The sequence below is a fragment of the Canis lupus genome, chromosome 3 (assembly GCF_003254725.2).
Source record: "Canis lupus dingo isolate Sandy chromosome 3, ASM325472v2, whole genome shotgun sequence".
Classification (NCBI taxonomy): domain Eukaryota; kingdom Metazoa; phylum Chordata; class Mammalia; order Carnivora; family Canidae; genus Canis; species Canis lupus.
The window spans coordinates 40,093,970-40,112,959 of NC_064245.1; the positions used below are offsets into that span (position 1 = coordinate 40,093,970).

At 46.9% G+C, this 18,990-nt stretch overlaps 1 protein-coding gene across 1 annotated transcript in view; it reads right to left on the minus strand.

The window, feature by feature from the left end:
- Positions 1-442: 442 nt before the first annotated feature.
- The window catches only part of ALDH1A3 (aldehyde dehydrogenase 1 family member A3), a 37,690-nt gene continuing 19,142 nt past the window's right edge, over positions 443-18,990 (minus strand). The window contains exons 8-13 of the mRNA XM_025437622.3: positions 18,248-18,350; positions 15,545-15,729; positions 10,715-10,879; positions 9,356-9,513; positions 8,238-8,312; positions 443-2,338 (exon numbers count right to left, since the gene is read on the minus strand). Of these exons, the coding sequence (XP_025293407.1) occupies positions 2,266-2,338; positions 8,238-8,312; positions 9,356-9,513; positions 10,715-10,879; positions 15,545-15,729; positions 18,248-18,350 (759 nt within the window). The 3' untranslated portion in view covers positions 443-2,265. The remainder of the gene's footprint in view (positions 2,339-8,237; positions 8,313-9,355; positions 9,514-10,714; positions 10,880-15,544; positions 15,730-18,247; positions 18,351-18,990) is intronic.

Below are 18,990 nucleotides of genomic sequence, written 5' to 3' on the forward strand. Positions count from 1 at the left end.
TGTCAGCTCACAACTTGGTGATTGAGGCTTCTTAGAAACTTCAGGTAGGTTAAACCCAAGCACCTAGATCCTTGTGAAAAATGCACACAGTAGCAGGATGCAGTATGTTCCCTAAACCCCTGTACAGTCCTCTCCACCATTTACCAGAGTCACCCACTCTGGAAAAGGAGACTCGAGCAGCTTAGGTGACAGCTTACACTTTACCAACTAAAATGCAGAGCCTCTGAGGCTGAGCTCCCTGCCTGCTCAACCTGCAACACCGTGCAAGTGGGCTTCACGCTCAGACTAAATACTAGGGCTGATTGATTGAGCAAATGGAATTTGAATCTTAAACTCTCAATACTTCTTTATTACAAGCCATTTTGTACAGAAGCTCCGAGAAAGAGAAAGGTCAGCCACAGAATGAAACAAGTTTTGTCCTTAAATGAAAAAAACATAAGGATTGTCATATATCTGATTTTATTTTATCATTGTTGCATTGTCGGACACAATCTGCAGTTGGGGTCAGAATTCCCAGGCCAATAGGATTTTTTTTTTAAAACCATACCACAGGAGTAAACCTTAAAAGAAGTGAAATCTAATACTATATAGATTTCCATTTCTAAATACAGTATATTACAGAAGGTTAAATATACCACCTCTGTTTACTTACAACTATAAAAAGATACATTAACTATACCAATTATAAATAATGTAGCATTTCATATTAAAGGCATTATTGTACAATGAGAGATTAAGAACCCTCTAATGAATTACTATCAAGGTTAGTATCTATAGTTACTTGAGATAAAATCCTGAAAATTCAGTGTATGGAGTCAACTCCTGACTTAGCAAGTTGCTGACAGTTTAAGTGATAAGTATTAACTGATGTAGAGGAGGTGAATTGCATATTGCCTATTTCTAACAAGAATGACAACCCCACTCCATATATGACTTTCCTTCATTCATACACTGGTTTCAATGTTTATTTTACTAGTGCTCTCCCCCCAATTTAACTCTCAAACATAATTTAATTCCCAAACATAAGCACCATTTGAAAAGTAACTAGTTAGTAACAGTGAAAGTATCCAAATAACGCAAGTATGTTTGGTTTTGTTTTTTAAATGCCATACTGAACACTTTAGAACTTGGGGTTGCACCGCATTTGCACATATAAAGAAGAAAAGAAAAATTCACGACACATTAGTGCAGTACTCAGGCCACTTCAGTTGGAGACCTGGTTCTTCCATGGAGTCTGGATGTTATATTTGTTAATCATTAATTAATATCAAAAGAGGACTTTAAAAAACCAGACTGTATTAAAACAACATCCTTTCCAGTTGCGTATGTTTTGCTAATCTAAAATAGATAACCAAACCAGAGACCCAAACCAGAGACGAAGAAATCTACATAAGCTGATCACAAACTATTAATGCAAGTGGTAGAAATTCCTAATTTGTAAAAGTGAATCATGGCTCTGATGTGCAAGACGCGGTTGCTATGCTGTGGTAGTGTCACAGTACTGTGTCCTTAGCAGCGATGGTGACACTAGCAATGTTCTCTGCCTAAGAAAGTGCCTTGGTTAAGGTAGACCGTGACATAGTTTTAGATAAGTATTTTGGGGGTTGATTCAGTCATGTTCCAAAAGGAGTTTTGGTTTTAAGCTGAGTCCCATGGTCAATGTCTAGATGTAGTCCTTGAAGACCTATGCCCATTCACAACCAAGACCTTCAGTATCCATCCATGGTACTTGCTTCCCCCGAGCTCCCTACATTGGATCCTCAAAATCCTGTTTTTATTTTGTTTTTAACTTAGTCCTGTTTCTTTCCCACTAAGTGGTAGGAGGGGCTTCTTCTGCAAGCAGGTAACCCCCCAGAGGAAGCCACAGGTGCAGGGAGGGCCCTGATTGCAGAACAAACCTGTAGTTTTTCCAAGTTCTTACTGGAGTCAGAGTTGGCAAAACATTTTTAAGTGACCGCTGGATACTTCAAATACCACTTCCTGTTGGCCACACCCTGAGCCTCTTCACTGTCCCCGGGGACCTGGTTGAAAGGGAAAAACAGAAATGGCCAATAGCTCCATCCCTCAGGCAGGACGGCAATTTTTCACACACACACCAGAATAAAACAGGAAGTGTGAGAGGAAAATAAAAATCATTCAAATCCAGTAGATTTAAAGTCTCCAGGACAAAGTAACCGGGGAAGGCAGGAAATGCAGGTTTTCTTCGGCAAGTTCCATCTGCCACATTCAGCTGTCAAATGTTTGAGGAAGGAGCCTGTTGTTTCTTCAGGGGCTCTTGTCGTCGAGTTTGATGGTGACAGTTTTCACTTCTGTGTATTCAGCCAGCGCGTATTCACCTCTGCGATCACAGAAAAGAGGAGAACATGAAACAGGGCATGTCACTTAGCCATTCTGTTCCACTGCATTCTAACATTTTTTTTAAATAAGTTCTTGGAGGTTGAACAGCTTTTTTTTTTTTTTTTAAGATTTTGTTTATTCATGAGACACACCACACACACACACACACAGAGAGAGAGAGAGAGGGAGAGAGAGAGAGAGAGAGAGAGAGAAGCAGGCTCCATGCAGGGAGCCCGATGTGGGATTCAATCCCAGGACTCCAGGATCATGCCCTGGGCCAAAGGCAGGTGCTAAACCACTGAGCCACCCAGGGGTCCCCTTTTCCAGTGCATTCTAACATTTGATGGGTCATTCCTCTGTTGGGCATTTGGAGTCTGTGCAAAAAGTCACAATGGGATGACTTAATAGAGGCATGGCCAGGATGGTAACACCATTAGTGCTTTTAAGTCACCGGATGTGTAACTTAAGTTTACCTATCAAGTTTTTTGGTGCGCGATGCTTTGGAAAGAAGGGTTTGCCTTTAATGAATGAAAGGGATGGGAAAAGAAAGAGGTGGAGTCCCTGGGTGGGGAGTACAGAGCGAGAAGAGGGCCGACAGGGGTGAACAAGGAGGAGAGCTGGGGATATGGCCAGAGGATTCACAAGGAGCAAGGAAACGGAGAGCCTAGAGTCAACCCTGGAGCCTGCAGCTGGCAACCAGCTGTAAGAGGTCTAAGGTCAGCCCAGAGCAGTGAAGGGAGCAGACATTAGCACAGACTGGACACAAGGATGACCACAGCCTTTGAGTTCACATCTTTGGTTCGTGCAGAGCCCAGATGACCCTTCTCAGGCATTATGGGCCATCCTCCATCCTCTGGGCAGCTCCCCTTCCCAGAACTGAGATGAGGCTTTGGACAGCTTTAAACGCTGCTCCAACACTTGCTCTGCTGTTAGATGAATAAACACGGATCCTTATTAAGGAACAGAGGTAGAAGTAGAGGTGGCCACTGAAGGTTCCCATTTAATCCCTTAGATCAGTGGTTCTCAAAGTGTGGTCTCAAAGCCTCGGCAACACCTCAGTGCTCTCAGGCTGCCTACCCTGCCCCTGATATACTGGGGCTGACAGAATAATGCCCTTGCTTCAGGGTGACCGTATCTCAATTCTCCAAACCTGTGTTAGGTTACATGGCAAAGGGGGATCAAGATGGGATTTTTAAAGTTGCAAATATTAGCTGGTCTTAAAATAGGAAGGTTATTCTGGATTACCTGGATACACCCAATGTAATCACAAGGACCCTTACGAGGGTTAAAGGGAGGCAGAAGAAGAGAGTCAGAGGGAAATAAGACTACAGAAAGAGGTTCAGAGAGCAACAACAGGGTTGCCTTTGAGCACAGAGGAAGGGGCCACCAGCCAAGAAATGTGGGAAGCCTCTAGAAGCCAGAAAAAGCAAGGAAACATATTCTCTCCCTGGAGTCTCCAGAAAGGAATGTAGCCCTGCGCACGCCTTGATTTCAATTTACTGAGACTGTCAGATTTTTATCCCACACAACTGTATAAGATAATACATTTATGTTGTTTAAACCACGAATATTGTGATAATTTATTGTAGCGGCAATAAAAAAAATGAATACACCTACTGAAGTGGGGCCCAGAAATCTGTGTTTTAACAGGCCAGGGGATTCTGATACAGCTCAGTTGGAGATCCACTTGATTAGGCCTATGGAGGCAGGTTCTTTGCCTTCCCTAAGCCTCCAACCCATTATCTTTAAAATGGGCATCCTATTGCCTTCTTGTCATTATAATGGCTGGAGATGATTTACTATCAAGCACCTATGTACTTATGTACAGGTAAAAAATAAAGGGTAGAAAGTATTATTATTATTATTATTATTATTATTATTATTTAATTAATATGTCATTGGGATTTTTTTTGGTAGTTTCCTAAAAGAAAGAGGTCAAGAACCCATGAGAATGAGTGATGTATTTTGCAATCTTTTCTAAACATAACACAAAATATAAGTCACATACAGAATGATGAATTCATTTTGTAGAGCAGAAAAGCCATTTAAAAATCCCCTCAAAACAGATGACGAACTAGAAAAAAGTTATATTCACAACTCTGTGTAAGAAACTGTGCTGTTTTCCTTAATATACAAAAAGTTCTTAAAAACCAATTAAAAAACCCCACAGCAACCAAATGGAAAAAATCAACAAAGGGCATGAATAGGCAGTTCACGGAAAAACAAATACAGATCACTAGTAAGTGCAAAAAATATGCTCAACACTCTCACAATTAAAGATATGCAAACCAAAAGAGCAGGAGCTCATTTTTCATGTGGCAGATTAAATACCCAATTTTAGGAATTTATTCTGAAAACAATCTCCCATGAGTGCATAATGATTTATGCATAAGGGGGAACACCAGCATGGTTGGTGAGGGCAAAAGCCCTTGGAAATAAAGTCCATCAGGGAAGATCCTTAATGAAAAGGCTAGAGGGATATCTGAAGCCCATTCTCAAGGGCCCATTCTCAAGGGCAGAAAGTAATTTGCTCCCATTTCATTTGAAAACAGAAAAGAATGCACATATGTACACCCACTGTATGCAAAAGAAATGCACAATAAATTCTAAAAGTGAGCCTATAGTGTGGCACTGTTAAAAATGCAAAGTAATTAGTGATTTATCAACTTCGTAAAGAAAAGTAAACCGAATGATGTAGCTCTAATAAGTAGCTCATTAGCCCACTAACTAATAAGTCCAACATTAAACCATTCCTGTAAGATTAAGTACATGAATCATCCCATTCTTATTACTGCAATCACTGCCAACATTCAAATTCTTGCTGCTCTTATTGGACCCACGGTGGCGTGTCCTAATGTGTTTCTTGCCCCCTCATAATGATCTTGGCGCTCAAGGTTATCCATGAACCCAGCCCTTCTCCTATCCGACCTCACCAGAATGTTGGGAAATAGAGGGGCTGGGTGACCATGTGCTACCAGCTATGCACTCAGAACACAGCACCTGCCTGGTGCACCAAAGGTTCTCATGAAATATTAGCTAAGTGAACAAATGAACAAAATGAATGATGGAACAGTGGTTCCTTCTAATGAACGGGATTGTGGATCAGTGGAGGGAGGCCTAGACTTTCCACACGTCTCTTCCACACGTGGATTTTTGTTGTTATTGTTGCTGCTGCAAAACCACCAAGAAAAGTGCCCAGAAGGAAGAGCACTTGGAAGCTTCGTCCCAAGACCCACACAGAAACAGATCCCCCAAGGGGCCCATGGGTGGGCGGCAGGGAGCCAGCCCCTGTCCAGGCGGCCGGGGATGGGGAAAACCATGGAATCCACCGCACCGTGCTCCAGCATACAAAAGGAGAACTGGCTGCGACATGAAGACATTAATCAGAGACAAGTGAAAATGGAAATTGGGTTTCAAGTCAGTTTTCCAGGCTCCTTGTGAGTTATGCTAAAGTGCTTTATCAAAAGCCTTGGGAAAATATAGGCCGAGGGTCAGAAAAACACATTGGAAAAAAGTCCCCGCAGTGGCAGGATAAGACACGGGCTGGGCTGTGCTCTGTGCCAGGTGGGGGTGCTGGGACCCTGGACGGGCTGTCAGAGCAGTGGGAAGGGAGACCAGTGACAGGCAAGGAAAGCAATAAGCAACAGTCAGTGTGAGTTTGTAGAGGCTAGAAGTCAAGTGGGCTCTACACACCCTTCCAGCAGCTTCGACATCCAAGGCCATCTGCTTGGGAAGCAAAATTCTTGTTGCAGCAGGGAGCTGCGCCTGGCCTCTGTGTGGGGTTCTGGGTCCCCCACCACAGCTGGTCGAAGGCAACTGGTCAGAGGGGACAAATGGCCATGGATGACCTGGCTGGCTTCATTCTGAGTGCCTTAGAGAGGTGACACCTCTATTGAGCAGGGTGTGGTGGTGTGATAGGTCCACTAGTTCAACCCCACCTCTGTCTCTTCTGGCCGTGTGACCCAGGAAAGGCACGGAGCCTCCCTGGCCTCCTTGGCTTTCCTCATGAAGAAACGACGGTAGTAGCAATAGCCATCTACGATGGATCAAATGTATATGTTTGCCTATAATTCATACACTGAAGCCCTAATTCCCAATGTGAAGGCATTAGGAAGTGGGGCCTTTGGGAAGTGGTTAGGTTAGAAGAGTTGGAAGCCCTCATGAATAGGATAAGCGTTCTTATAAAGGAGACCCCAGAGAGCTCGCTCACCTCTTCCACTGTGTGAGGACACAGTGAGAAGACAGCCATCTGTGAAACAGGAGCGGAGCTCTTGCCAGACCCCAAATCTGTTGGCCCCTCTATCTCAGGCTTGCAGCCTCCAGAATTCTGAGAAATCACTGACTCTTGTTTCAGCCACCCTGTTTATGATATTCTGTTAGAGCAACCAGAACAAAGTAAGACAGCATCACATGGACTGCTGTGAGCATGGCATGAATTAACACATGCAAAGTGCTCATACAGAGCTTGGCAGAGTGTGTTTGGCAAGTGCCAGATGTCACCAGTATTATGGCTGTTGGGGGAGCCCTGACAGGGACCCAGGTGACCCCAGCACAGGCCTGTCTCTCTTAGGCAGGAGGATGTGAAAAGAAAATGAAGCAGAGGTGCATAGACCCTAACACAGACAAGCCACTCTGGGGACAAAACATGATTTCTGCAGAGGGTTTTCATGGCAGAGAATTTACTGAGGGGGAAACAAGTCATTGGACATAGAGGGACACCAGTGGATACACTCTGCTCAGATGTGTAGATGGTTCTGGCATATGTGCCATGGCTCAGGAATGGACTAGAAAGAAAGACCAAGACGGGGGATGGGACCCCAGCTCCATGGAGACTGGTCAAAAGCATTTGTTCAGGGAAGGAAGCCAGCCCATTCTCTTATAACATCTTTATTAAGAATCTGGAAGGGGAGCTGCCCAAAGGCCCCAGTAGAGGGGCCGAGGGGAAGCATCTGAGTGCTCTCACTGAAAGATGTACAAACAAGGCCGAGGTAATACATTTGTGTATAAATAATACAAACTGTTTAACTAAGAGAGCTCGCAGCCCTCTGAGATGTTCCGGGAGTAGCCCTGCATGTTGTCACAGAAGGTCCCCCTGGGAAGATTGGTCCTACAAGCTGTTTGTCCACAAAGGCTAATAAAATCCCAAGCAGCACCATGAAGGACGTGGGAGAGAAGGCATCATCCAGCTGGAAACAACAGTGTGTCCACTCCCAGAACGTTCTGTCCAGCTCCATCCCTGGACCCTTCATCTTGGGCCAGACACAAGAAGGCCTGTCCATGAGTCTATGCCTATGGAGTTCACCTTCCTGGAGGGCAAGGCAGAAAGGAACCCTGGAGGAGTATGCGGTGGATTTGATGGAGCCATGGAGGACACGGCAGTATGTCTCCCAAACAGGCATTGAGAAGGAGCCAGGGTCACCGAGAGTCTGTCTGTGGAGCCTTTTGCTAGTGCGGCAGATACGGTCAGAGCCTGACCTGGGAGGGAGCCTATTTTCCTTGCTGAGGGCTGGGGTTGGCGTGAGTCTGGCAAAAAGTTCTACCCCTATCCTCATGTGGAGAGCCTGCACCAAGTCTCTACTGAACATCTCCATGCATGATGGGTGTTGGGGAGGACCTAGAAGCTGAGGCTAGAGGTTTGGTCCTGGATCCTGAATGAGTATGGCACCAGGATGAGGGTGGAGAAAAGCAGAAGTGCAAAGGCAGGAGGGAGAGAGAGGATGGGAGAGTTCCATCACAGCCCCAGAGGGAAAGGGCCACCAGCCTTCCTGACATGGCCCATCCAGCCTGACCCATGGGAGCACAGGCAAGGTCAGTGGCCTGGAGCCTGTGCCCCCACCACCCTGAGAACCTAGTGTGTGTTGTATTCACCTGCCGGCAGGCGTGCGATCACAGATACTCACAGTTCTCTGCCATTTCCTGACATTTTAAAGCCACCAAATGGAGCCTGTGCGTAGATGGCATTATAGCAGTTGATCCTAGAGGAAGAACGAAAGATGCTCACGATTATCTGGAGAAGACCCACCTGGGGCGTGGCTGTCCCGGCTCTCAGGGGCTTGAAGCAGACCGCTGCCTAAGGAATGACTTTTCGTCACAGTTTTAATGATGGGGACAGTGCGTTTTCAACTTCTGTCTTCTCATTCTTCTCACCAGAAGCTAAAATGTGAATATTCCTAAGTATAAAGCTTTCCGCTGGGATATGAAAGGAATGTCAAGGTGAGAAGAAAGGAGAGGGAACTTGTGGCATTGGGGAATAAGATTTGGCTTTGAAATGAGCCAGACCTGAACTCAAAGTTCTGCTTCTTGGCTTGAAGGATTCTGCGCTGGTTACTCAGTCTCTCTGATCCTCAATTTATATTCATCAGCGTTACCATCTTTCAAATAAGGCTAATGTCATCTGCAGGATGAGTCGTGAAGCAAGGACTTTTGTCCACACTTTGAACAAGACCATGCACTGCTTTATTTTTTTTTTAAGATTTTACTTATTTATTCATGAGAGACACAGAGAGAGAGAGAGGAGGAGATGCAGGCAGAGGGAGAACCAGGCTTCCTGTGGGGGGAGCCTGATGTGGGACTCGATCCCAGGATCCCAGGATCACAACCTGAGCCGAAGGCAGGCACTCACTGAGCCACTCAGGCGTCCCCATGCACTGCTTTTAGAGTCAGAATAAAAATGAAAGGTAGAGGGAGTGAAGCCCAAGAGGCACCACAACACGGTGGTCCAGAGCAGGGGCACCAGAGCTGGACAGCTGACTCAGGGCTCTGCTCTGCCATGTACTGGCTGTGTGACCCCAGGCAAATCACCTAGTCTCCCTGTGTCTGGATTTCCTCCTCTGTAACATAGAGACAATAATGGTACCTATCTCACAGGTGGTCATGAGGATGGAGCAAAGCTCTCAGACAGTGCTTGACACATAACATATGACTCAAAGCTGTCTGTCAATAGTCTGTCAATAGAAGGGCAATGAAGCTAGTAAGCCAGCGACTCAGGACAGCCGAAACACACACTTCCTCTACTCACCAGACAGTTCCAGACTCCAAGGCAGACGCCAGCTTCAGTGCTTTGTCGAGGTTTTTTGTGAACACAGCTGCTGTGAGTCCATATTCAAGGCTATTTGCTCTTTTGATTACTTCTTCAATATTTTTGAACTTCAGTATTGGCTGTACTGGTCCAAAAATCTGTGATTAATTGCAAGAATGGCAGTGAAAGACATGTCGGACGAAGCACAGACACTGTGAGCAAGCATTGCCTTCATTTTACCCAGAGTGCTCACATGCCCGAGGAAGGATGGCTGGAGGAAAAAGAATCCCAGGAGATCTTTTTGGCTACTTGACCATTGACATCTGAAGGGAAGGATTACAATTAAACAAAACTTAAAATGCCAACTGGAAGTATATTTCAGGCTTCCATTTCTTATTGTAATCAGGGCTTCAGAGAAGCCCCAGCCCCTGACTTTGGAGTAGCCCCTGCCCGTTGATGTGCACGGAAGACAAAATTTTGCATGTTTTTCTTGGGAAGTTATTGCTGAGGTGTTTGCAAGGGCACAACTGTGGGACCGGGTGCCCCGACCTCTTGGTGCTGCGCTCGCCATCAATGAGAACGCCATAAAATGTTTCCCTAATAACTCCCAACTCCCAGGTAAGGGGGTGAGAGACAATGTTCCTTGCCATGCAAAATAAAAATCTCCAGGGGAAAGTCTATAAAATACCCACAGAGGAAGCCCTCAACAGTGATTCATTTTCTTTTGCGTCCCAAAAGACCACATTCTGGGATCCAATTACCCAGAACCCTAGGTGGGAGTCAGTGGCCCATCTAGATTAACAGTAAGATTGAACAACAACGTGAGAATCCCTTATGGGGGGGCTCCTCAATCTCCACCATTTCTAAGGACGCTCATGATGGAAAACTTCAAAGAGAATTCCAACCGGGATTGTTCTTTGAATGAACATGCTTGTCTGTCATTTTAGTTCTGTCTCGGGGGACAGAGGGCAGCTTTGGGCCATGAATCCACTGGTATAACCCACAGGTGGCAAGAGCCCTCCACCATGGGCCACCCAGAGGATGTGTGAGAAGACAGAGAAGAGGGACTGTCACCCCCCAGAGATGTGTGAAAATGCGGGAGGGGGTTAGGACAAACTCTGCACCCGCTAAACTATGGTGGGGGTTCCCAAAGGCAGGTAGGCAAGATGGCTTATCTCGAGACCCCAAAGGAGAGGAGGAGGCCACAGGAGAATAGATAATGCTCCCCTCACAAAGACTTCTGGGATGTCTGAGCCCTAGAGAAGGCTTCTGTTTGTAAGGCTCATTCCTCTCGCTCCCCATCCCCACGTCCCACAAGAGTCCCCTTGGGATGAAGCGTTTCCTACACCCCCTCAGTACCTCCTCTTTGGCAATGCGCATGGTGTCAGTAACTTCTGAGAAGACAGTGGGTTTGATGAAGAGTCCCCTGTCTTCCATGGCCGAACCCCCACATTCCAGCTTGGCCCCCTCCTTCTTCCCACTCTCGATTAGGTCGAGGATTTTGTCAAACTGCTTTTGGTCAATCTGCAAAACACAATGAGGAGTACAGCCCAGATTCTTTTGGGGCAGCAGCTGCCATCTTGGGGATCGCACGGCCTTTCACACAATTAGCTGTGCTACTCCTAAATGACCTTGCCAAATCATAAGTCACACAGAACAGAGGTGCCTTATATGCAAATATTCCTCCAATGCACAAGTCTAGGATCTTTGGCTGGCACAGGGGAGAGAAGGGGAGACAGGATCTCCTCATCCTCTCCAGGTGTAGGGTCTATTCATAAGACTGACATCTTCCATGCAGTTAAGCAAATCTATGAACAAAACAAGATCTGAAGTGGTCACATTCTTTGCTCTCTCAACTCTTTGCATCCTTCAGGGGGTTGCCAGATTTAGTAAATAACACTACAGGATGCCCAGTTAAATTTAATTTTTGAAAACCAATGAAGGACTTTTTTAGCATAAGCATATCCCAAACAGTGCTTATCTTAAAAAGGGTCTTGTTTATTTGAGCTTCCAATCTCACTGAGTGTCATGTAGGTTATCTGGAAACCCTGCTCCCTTCTCACAGGGCACCGTGCACGAGGGTGATAGTGATTGGAACTGTCCATCCATGGTGCAGAGGAGAAGGGAGGAGGAAAGCTGACCACCTTACCCAGCACTCCAGGGCATAGAGTGGCATAAGCTTGAAGGTGAGATGGATGGGCTTCTCCTTGCTGGTGAGGAGCCAGATCATCAGAAAGGCTCTACCTTCTGCCACCCTGTCTAGAGATCTCTGGAGCCATAGTGCACCCTGTACCCCCAGTGCAACATTTTTCTTTTTGACATGGCGCTCAACCAGCTGTCAAAGGGCACCCTTTTAGGGAGACTGTGCTTGAGGGCAGAAGTCCTCTCTCCATCCCCAGTGGTCCTTCTACCCACATCTGTGGGTGCCCTGTTCTTGACCATGACCCTGTTGCTACTCCCCTCCTCTTTGGCTGAGAGAGACAGAGTTTTGTTAGGTTTGCCATAGCTGAGCTTTTTAGATAGAAAAACTGGTTTCATTAAAAGCAACTTTAAATTTAAAAAATAAGCAAATCCAATGGTGAAATCCATTTGGAAAAATGTCTGTTCCTGAGGATCAGGTTGGTTTTCCCAGAAAGGGTGGGCACATAACCTTGTACTGGGCCAGTCATCTCCGGAAGTGTGGATCCAGTGTTAAAATTCCAAGTTGGATCCATACCTCACACCTTGTACCAGCATAAATTCCAAGCAGATCAAAAATTTAACCATGGAAAATGAAAGTTTTTCTCTCCTGTAGGAAAAAGCCTCTATAATCATGGGCTGCTGATGGTCTTTCTATGATGTGAAATGCAGAAGCCAAAAAGAAAGATTGATAAATTTGAGTTGTAAAATAAAGGCAAAGACATCATACAAGCAAAGTCAAAGGCAAAACCACAAACTGGAAGAAAATCTGACAACCATATCATAGAACCAGAGCTAATCTTTCCTTGCATTTCAAGAGTTCTTGGAAGTCGAAGAAAAATGACCAGCAATACAAGAGAAAATATGTAAAGCACCTGCGTAGTTGATAGAAAAGATACTGCAAATGGCTTTTAAACATGATAAGATGTGCTGCCTTAAACATCATAAGTCATGCATGCATATTAAATTCAAACCAAGTGAGATATCATTTTGAACCATCAGATGGGCAAAATCCATGTTGTATCAGTAAGGCTGGAGACCCAGACAAGCTCATACAAGGTTGGTAGGAACACAGGTTGGTTGATCCTCTTGGAAGGTGATCTGGCAATGCTTATAGAACTTACAAACGAGCTCTCACTCAGCAATCCCACTTAGGACTGTGTCCCACTGATTTCTTTGCATGAGTGCAAAACGACATACTCTGAGACATTGCACGTAACTGTACACACTCGCCTGTACATCAGAACATGTCATTCGAATTCTGGTGAATTTTTACAGCAGAATTTTGTGTATACATGAAAAAGAATAGGGCGGGTTCTCATGGACTAGTATGGAAGGCTCCTCAAGTTTCTTACGAGGACACAAAAACCAAGATGCAAAGCAGGATGGATATCACAGTTATCTTTTGGGTAAAAACAGGAGGGAGGATATCTATAGATATTTGCATATATATGTGTATATATATGCATAAATGCGTATATAAAGAAGTTTTGGAGGGATACATGAGGAACTAAGACCAGGGGATACCCACGGGGCGAAGGTTAAGAACCAGGCCTATGAATGGAGTGGGGAGGATGGAAGAAAGCCTTTTCTTCACTGACCTTTATATGCGTTCTAGCTTTTAACCCCTGTATGTATTCCCACCTCAAGAAAGTAATTGAAACAACTGCAATGGATATAGTCGTATCTCAAGGTTCTCTCAACTTCTCTCTCAGTGAGCCAGGTCTTGGTTAAAAGTTCCAAGTTTGCTCTTTCCTCCTCCCTGGAGGACAAGAGGGCTTTCAGGGCTTCATCAAATTATAGGTCCTGAGTGGCTATGACCATTCTCTACGTATCTGTCCCGGAGGCAGTGCTGGGCCCCCGTGGAAAACCTGCAAATCCAGACTCCACTCTTCCTGATGAATCCATGTGAACACATTGTTTCAATCTAATAATCCCCCAAGAAATGTCCGCTGGAGCCTTCCAGTGCTGGAAGAACCTGCCAGAAGCGAAGGACGCGGCAGGGCACAACACCAGAGACAGAGCCGGATGGACCCCAAAGGACATGTCGAAAGCTGCACTTGGCTCTGCTGGAGAGGGCACCGGATCCTGCTCCCACCAGGTGGCCTGTGCAATGTTTTTGCGCCTCATTGCTCAAGTTGCCAAATAAACCTGAAAGATTTTGGAGCATTTAGCAAGCAACTGCCTGCAGTGGACACCGATCTAGGTCAGCTAGCTGTTTTACAGGCAGAAGACAGACAGGACTATTTAGACAGCTGTAAATCCTCTCTGAGTAAAAATCTTATTACTGTAGATGAAAAAGCACTTTGGGAGAAAAAAATCCAACAGTGTCCTAAAATAATATGCTGAGGTTAGGCGGCTTAAGTGAGCTTTCAAAAGGACTTTTAGCAGCAGCATCAAAAGCACCGATGAAATCAACACCCATTCTGCTTGAATCTGCTCTCTTGGAAGAGATTTCTGTATCTGGCTTCAAAAGTCAAGCCTGGAGCCTTGGAAAAGAGACTTATGAATAATGATGGGGTGAAAGGTTTTCCTTAGTATGGGATCAGCTCGCATATTTCCCACGGAGTCTGGATTAGCTTTACAATCACGGTGGATTTGATAATGGCATGTGGCCATGTTTGCATTCAGACCTGAAATCCAACCAAGGCCACTAGACAACTTCGTGTCACTGGCCACTGGGTTTGGAGCTGAGGTCTGGCAGGGTGGGGAGTTCTGGCCACAAGCTGGGATGCTTCTCCTTACCAGGGTCACGTGGCATTGGAGCCACAGGGCATGTGGACTGGGGCCTGGCAAGAATGGGCACGGTGGTCAGAAATGCACCTTTTGCACATGGTCCTCCCTCTTCGTCCCCACGGGATGGTAAGCAAGACCTGGCCTCAAGTCATGCACAGACATTTTTGCCACCCTAGATCAGGAAGCCTGTCATTTAATGCTCCCCCACCACCTTTAGAGAATAAAGACTTATTAGGTACCTTGAAATACTCATAATATTCATCCATTGCTCCCATTTTCCAAAGACAGGGAGGTTTGGAAGGAGCTTGGGACTTCCCCAAAGTCACAGGGCCAAACGTGCGCTCAGATCCACAGCTTCCCGAGTAAACACATGGTGCCAATGCGGTGGGGAAGCAGCCAGCTCCCGGCATAGACACAAGTAGGTGAGTCTTGACATGTGATTTGAAACTTCATGGCCAGAATAGGACTCTGGCTACAAGAAAAGTAGGTTGCTGTCGAGCTCCATTTCAATAATGCATGGGATGGTGAGGCTGCCCTCTTAAATATTTATCCATCTGCTGCACTGCATAATTAGTAAGAAAGTGATACAGGATGTGCCCTTTTAAAGAGGTTATTAAACCTCGTAGTTATGATCATTTTCATCCTGTCGTTAGTTTCGGAAAACAGGCCTCCAGAGACATGTTCTGCCCAGAGATGCAGCCCCATTCCCCGAGCCCTCTTCGCTCTCTCTCTCCACTGGGATTCTTTGGTTTCTGACGGTCACCTTGTCTTGTGAGCTCGAGGGAAGGCCTGGAGGCTGAGACTGTGGGCTCCAGCTACTCTGCCTCTGCCTGTACCTTGCCGCCCTTCAGCCAGGATTACAACCGTTCTCCTGCAGGGAAGACCAGCCAGGTAAGACAGCCTCTGCCTGAGTTTCTCTCTGGGGATCCCAGTGGCTCAGAGATGGGATGGTCCTCTTGGCTGGAGGGTGCAAGCATAAGGTGCTATGAACCCGGAATGCTTTTCTACTGCTGAGGCCCTGAGCTGAGCATTCTCTGTTGCAAAGAGCAAAACCTCTGTGTGTCCACTCCCGCTTTATGACCCCACGGAGACCTGATGGGACTGGACTGTTGATCGGCATCTAAACAAAAGCCTCGAGTGGCAAGTTTAGTCAGCCTCCCTTTTGCTTTGAGAGGGACCCTGGAATCGATAGAAAAGCAGCAGAGCTGTAAGGGGCCAGGGCCAGAGGGGCTGCCTGGTTCAGCCCCCAGACGCACTGACATATCAGTTGATTACCTGGGGCCCCTGTTCTGTTCTGATGTCAAAGGGGTCTCCGATGGGCCGTTTCTTGGCATATTCCACGCTCCTCCTGACAAACTCAGGGTAGATCTGCTCCTCCACGAACACCCTGGAGGCGGCTGTGCAACACTGACCTTGATTGAAGAACACTCCCTGATGGGCGCACTCCACTGCCAAGTCCACTGGAGGGGGGGAGGCCATGGCGGGGGCAAGAGGAAGCGATTAAGTCGTTAGGGCAGGACTGGTGACAGCTGTAACTCTAATTGCCCGCACTAGAAAACAGCCCTGGGAATGGCTGCATTTCAGAAATTAATTTTATTCCCGGCATTTCTCAATAGAGAGGATGGAAAAAAGGATTTCTGGTGTATCCAGTTTGGGGTTAAATCAGTCCCTGGGAGGACTGCAGGGCTTCTTTGCTGCTAAGGAGCACAGAGAGTTGTTACATTCCCCTGGTTCTTGGTTCACCTGCTCCTGGGTCCCTCCCTCTCCCCCTTTCTAGAGGACCCACAGTTCTAGAGGGATCCCTCCTCCCCCTTTCTAGAGGACCCACAGTTCTATAGAATAACCTCCCACAAGTATTGATGTAGACCAATTGGTGAGAGCTTTTCCACCTTGAGTCTCCTCCACCATCAAGTCTTATTAAGTCAGCTTCTTTTGCCTATTGAGTCTAAGTAATATTAACTTCATGTAGAACTCACACGGGTTAAAAAGAAAGCACTGATTCTGCCTGAAGGGTGCTCAATCTGAACTGGGCAGACATCGTGTTAAAACTAGAAGGGTGCTTACTAAGTAAAATCTTTGGGGGATGTGCTTCATGAAGAAGAATGCTCAGCAGGGTATCATTTACAGCTCCTGGTGTGGCTTCTAGTGCTCCACGGTTAGCTGGTTTTTGTGCACCCCCCACTCCCCTCCAACACACATACTGCTGCTTAGGAAATGTAGCTTTCCTCTGCACAGGCCAAAGCATGCTCCCCCCACCCCCCTGCCTGCCCTGGGGGTATGGGGCAGGTCATCCAGACACCCAGCATCGCTCTTGAGCAGCTCAGAGGAATGCTGCCCTCTGCTTTGAGAACCGAACCATTGCTTTCCAGCCAGGTCTTCCATAGAAGTCCCTATAGCAGCAGATAGCATCATAAGGATCTTGCCTTCCCTGCACCCTCCCCTTCTCTGTGCCAACTCACAACTGTCCCTCCTCTAAAAGAACAAATTCATTTCCTTCCTGTGCCCTGATGGGAGCCAGGGGTGGTGGCTGTAGGAGTGGGTGGGGGATGGGGGCATGTTACTAATTGACATCATGGGTGGATGCCAGTTATGCCAGAATTGAATTTTGTGGACTGGCACTGCCTGGAGGAGGAGCAGGAGATGGCTCCGGAGGGCATTTAGGACCATCATAAAACCAATCCTCAAACAGGAAGTTTTGTGGTTTAGCTATAGTTTTCTTCCCAGGTGAGGAGAGGGAATGAGCTGAGATAGAGATGGGGCACCCAGATATGGTGATCCAAGAATCCAAAACAGGGGTCCTGCCTCTTTAGGACTGGAGTATGGGACCTGAATGGGGCACCAGTCAGAACTGTTCCATGTGGCTCCAGAAACCAGTAGCGACACCAATGGTACTTCTACAAAGGAGCACCAACCCAGGCAAAATATGAGCAATCTGTCTTCATGCCCAGTTTCCTCCTCCTTCCCTGAAGCTTGCTTTCTCACCCAGGCCATTCTCCCATGGAAAGCCAGCTTCAAGGAGAGGAAGTGATATCAGTCCTTTACACCTTAGCAAGAAATGGTGCTAGAATAATTTTACTCGGGATATTTGCAGTTCCCACCTTATCGGGAGTGTGGAATGGGAAGCTTTGTTCTCCATGAAAGGAATTTCTGGCACCAGTGGGCAGGTGGGGGAGGCTATTCTACAAGGTGCTTCAGGGTATCTGGGAAATCATGCTTCTTGGCGGTTGACCCTGTCAGCAGGTGAATGAATGCCCAATGAGGCCCTTTCTTCCTTCTTCTGGACATGACAGCCAAGAACAACAGATAGTTTCATATTGTGTCATGAAGCTCTGGTAAGACACAAACTGCCCCTGAGCTGCTGGGCAGGGTTGCTTTTCCAGGGCAGAGGCGGTGGAGAGAAAGAGAGAGAGAGAGAGAGAGAACCCAGACATGGGCGATATTTTTAAGGGTCTGCTGCCACTGGCCTCTCACTTGTCAGGCCTGAGAAGGAAGAAACATCTCAAGTTTCTGAGAGTCTAAGCACTGCAGGAAATACTGATCGGGGGGAGGGAGGTTGATTAATGCCTGTGAGTGGGGAGCACCTGCCCTGCTCCTCCTTCTCTTGGCCATCTCCCTGCACAGGGGGCTCTGGAGAAGAATCTGGATCTGCTCTTTGTGGCCCCAGCTCTGCAGGGATGGGAACCATAAACATAATCTCGAAGGACAGAAACAGGCAGCCTCTGGGCCACCGCATAGGACATGTTTCTTTCCAATGCAGCTTTTCTATGAGCTATAAAGCTGATGTTTAGATCACCATCTGCCTAGTTACGGCAGGACAACCCAAAGTGGAAAAACAGCCTGTGTGTGTGTGTGTGTGTGTGTGTGTGTGTGTGTGTGTGTGTGTTTCTCTCTCAGTTCATTCTGAACTTGGGCAAGGAAGCAGGGAGAGATTTATGGACTGCCTAAGCCCCAGCAATGCCCAGAAGGGGAGAGACTCACAGTCAGCATCAGCACATACGATGCAGGGGTTTTTCCCCCCAAGCTCCAGCGTCACCCTCTTCAGATTGCTCCGAGAGGCGGCTTCTTTAACCAACTTTCCAACCTTCAGGATGAAAAACAAACTGGATGAAACTTTGGATGGGGCAAGACCTGGTTTGAACATTTTGGACGAGCCTAGGAGGCAACAAGCACAACGTGGCCAGGGATTCTCTGCCTCTCCACCTAGGTGCCTTGGGCCATGATGATGCCTCTCCACTCCTGTGGCCTCTCCCCACATCTCCTCATGGATCAGACTTTGACATCACCAAAATCCTCCATCTGAGCTGCTCCACTTACAGGGGTGGAGTGGGAGCCTTTGGAAGGCCCAGGGATTTGCCCACAGCCACAGAGCTGGCTAGCGGCAGAGTCAGCTAGTCACTAGTCCTGGTGCCCATCCTTCCTGGCAGCAGACTGGGACAGCCAGTCTGGTAAAGGGCTCAAGGGGACCCAGGGGCAGTTGTTCCAACCCTCACTCGTGGGGGATGTGGTTCCATGTGGCTCTTTGGTATAATCTGAGGGAATCTCAAAAAGTTATGGTTAATGGGGAAGCTGATCATCAGGAGGAGAAGGAGCCAATTCTCTGGCAACAGACTCAGGACTGAGGCTTCCCCAGGGCTAAGAGAGAGGATTGGGACATTCACTCACCAGCCTCCTTCACGTGCCTAAAGGGTCTGCCTATCATTCCACACATTGCGAGAGGCTAG